This window comes from Gossypium hirsutum, chromosome D07, assembly GCF_007990345.1.
Source record: "Gossypium hirsutum isolate 1008001.06 chromosome D07, Gossypium_hirsutum_v2.1, whole genome shotgun sequence".
NCBI lineage: Eukaryota > Viridiplantae > Streptophyta > Magnoliopsida > Malvales > Malvaceae > Gossypium > Gossypium hirsutum.
In genome coordinates, this window is record NC_053443.1 from 17,724,371 (window position 1) to 17,727,855 (window position 3,485).

At 38.8% G+C, this 3,485-nt stretch overlaps 1 protein-coding gene across 1 annotated transcript; it reads left to right on the top strand.

Moving 5' to 3' along the window:
• Nucleotides 1-313: 313 nt before the first annotated feature.
• Nucleotides 314-1,726, top strand: LOC107956693 (putative pectinesterase 11). Its single transcript, XM_016892261.2, has 4 exons — nucleotides 314-644; nucleotides 755-943; nucleotides 1,035-1,270; nucleotides 1,378-1,726. Exons 1-4 carry the CDS (start codon nucleotides 327-329, stop codon nucleotides 1,589-1,591), a joined length of 957 nt encoding a protein of 318 aa, XP_016747750.1. The 5' UTR covers nucleotides 314-326; the 3' UTR covers nucleotides 1,592-1,726.
• The last annotated feature ends 1,759 nt before the right edge of the window (nucleotides 1,727-3,485 follow it).

A 3,485-nucleotide genomic window follows, 5' to 3' on the forward strand; every position in this document is an offset into this window, starting at 1 on the left:
TATGGAGTTGTTTTTCCACGTTTCTATTTTCCGGCTACTTGTGTTGAAAGTTACCCAGGTAGCCGTTTCTAATATAATGTACATTCTCTTGCTTCAAAATTAGAAGTGTAAAGTATAAATATCACACTTGCATGTCAAGAAAACGGCTCCAAATTCGCATTTATAAAAGCAGAACAACCACGTGTTGTTCGTCATAAACCAATCCTACTTATTTATTTCTTAAATCTTATTCTTAAGAGCACCAATTGATTGAATTGCCAACGATGGCCCCCAAGTCTACTTCTTGCTATGCTCGTGTCTTTTCCATAACTTTATTCGTCATTTTCATGGCTAGTCATGGATCGAACGCCGCCACCAAAGCCCTACTCATAAAAGTTGATCCATCGGGGAAGGGAGACTATAGGAAAATACAAGATGCCATTGATGCAGTGCCATCAAACAACAAACAAGTTGTACTCATATCGGTTAAGCCTGGAATCTACGAAGAAAAAATTATTGTGCCTGCCAATAAACCTTTCATTACAATAAGCGGTTCTAACCCAAATGACACTGTCATAACTTGGAATGATAGTGGGAATATTTTTGAATCGCCTACTTTCTCAGTTTTGGCTTCTGATTTTGTTGCCCAATACCTCACTATTCAGGTATCATATTACCTTATGCGTTACTAATGTTCAAAAGGTTGGGATTTCGATTTTCAGCCTTTGGGATCCCTTTGATTTAATTAACGAATCCTTTGTCTTAATGTTTATAGAATACGTATGGAGTTGGTGCCAAAGCAGTAGCATTGAGGGTATCTGGAGACAGGGTAGCTTTCTTCGGGTGTAGGATCTTATCGTACCAGGATACCTTGTTAGACGACACTGGAAGGCATTATTATAGCAATTGTTACATTGAAGGTGCTGTTGATTTCATTTGTGGGAATGCTGCTTCTCTTTTTGAGGTAAACACAATTGTAGTACGACATTAAGATGATTATTTTACAGTTTCGACTCTTACCTTTCTGATATTCGAACTATTAATTTTTTTCTCAGAAATGCCATTTGCATTCGCTATCAGAAGGAGATGCATCAATAACAGCCCAACACAGAGACTCACCATCACAAAACACAGGATTCACTTTCTTGGGTTGCAAGATAACTGGAATTAAGACTGCTTTACTAGGAAGGGCATGGGGTCCATATTCCAGGGTCATTTTTGCCTTCACTTATATGTCTAATGTGATTCTGCCACAAGGATGGGATGACTGGGGAGACTCATCCAAACAAAGGTAAGCAAAAGATTACCCCCCAAAAAATAACTCAAATATTTTTCGATTCTTCCTTAATGATTGTAAAAGCAAAATTCTCAATTCCTTTGTTTTTGTTGATTCCACAGTTCGGTGTTCTATAGAGAATACAAATGTTATGGACCTGGTGCTAGTACAAAGAAAAGGGTTGAATGGGCAAAAGAGCTGACTATCGAAGAAGCAAATCCTTTTTTGACGAAGAACATGATTGGGGGCAAGAGTTGGATTACATCAACGACATATCGTTTCACGAAATTGTCTTCAAATGCCATTTCTAGAAATAACACTCGACATCATGCCTGATTAATAGCAACCTTGCTAAAGTTTTGCATTAATTCTTTTTTTCTTTTTTAATTCGTTTCACATGTACCATTTACAAGGAAGATGTAACACCCTAAACACAGCCTAGACGTCCAGTCCAAGTTTAGAGAGTTACATCATCAATACTCAATTACCACACAAATAACACAATAATACTAAACCATGCTTCGCATAATATTATTCATCACAAAGATTAGTTAAGTGTATAATCTTCCAAAGTCATACTATCATAGCTTACCAATGTAACACCCTAAACCCGACCCAATCTTTATGGCCGAATCTGGCGTGTCACATCAAAGAGTCGATAAAAAATTGATTTTGTCGTTAAAATTTCATTTCTATGTTTAAATCATTTTGCTCGAGTTTAGCAAATTATCTCATAAAAAACGTTTACTTAATTTAGGTTATTCCAATCGCGAAAGCTACTAAAGTTTGAAATGTAAAAAACGTCTGTTTTAAGTGTTTTTGGAAAATAGTTGTTAATTTTGAAAATACGTGTTTAGCAGTTTTAAATAAGGAAATCTAAAGCCTTTTTAAAATTTTAATGACTCAAAGGCCTTATAACAGAATTAAAACCCAAAATATAAAATTCAAATAAAAAGTCTACAGCAGAACATCAGCGGTCGTGTGGCCACCTTCAAGTCTCTCACGACTCCAAATCGCCTAAGGCTGGAGATTACCTGCACAGTTAGACAGAAGGGTGAGTTTGCGAAAACTCAGTGTGTAATCCCTTATAACACAAACAGTCAGATATACGGTATGCAGAAACAGACTAGGCCTAAGCCCATTAACAGAACCAGGTGGACCTAAGCCCATTACAGAATTAGTATCAGATGCAAATATGCAGACAGAAATCCAGCCCAATCCAACCAATACACCACCCGTACCAACCAACACACCATGTGGGATAAAATTGACCCACCCAGGTAACACACTAAGCTTAACACCGGTTGCAGCACTAAGTCTATAGAACGGCTCGACACCGTAGTCAGAACGGCTAAAAGCCATAAGCAGAAAGGCAGTAAGCCTTGAATAGAACGGCTACAAGCCATACACTTCCTCCGTCAATATTAACCCAACCCCATGCAAAATGACATGCCATAGTAACATACGTGAATGCAGGATGTCATGCTCAAAATTAGTCATATCGTTCATAGTTAAGTCAATCATTTATAGCACAAATCAGTCATTTACCCTCGAGGGGCAAAATATTCATTTACCCTCTAAGGGCATTATGGTCATTTTACCTTATAGGGGTATTTCGATCATTTAACAACCTTTCTGAGGGCCTACAATTGCCACGAGCGACACAGATAACCTAAATGGTCATAACGGTATAAATGGGCCCAAGGCCCAAATTTGGCCCAAGTGGGCCGCACGGTAGCCCAATTTCAGTCACGACTATGCGAACTACATATCCCAGTCTAGTATTTGTCATTTAACGTGGATTTTATCCGTGTGGGGCCCATGATCCCATTGGCCCAACGAGGCCCATAACGGTCCAAGAGCACGAGAAAGCTCGTGGTGGCCTCTATGGTCTAACACCATGTTTTGTGGGCTCGGTTCACCACACTAGCGTTCGTACGCCCATGTGGCCTCAATCGCCGTATTTATAGCTTTTTGGCTTTTCGGCTTTTGCTGATTCACAAAAGAGACAGTGTAATTACACACACTCTTTCGGCTTTATGACAATAATGATTTATAGTGTATAGATACACACTTTTTTCTGAAATAATGCAGAAACCCCCGAATGTCAAACCTGAGCCTTGCTTGATCGGATGCCCTTAGCCTTCTTAGACTACTAACAAAATTTATCACCCGCTTAATCGTGTATCTGCCTGTCCACGGATTTTATTAAAAGCTTGAAAACATCAAA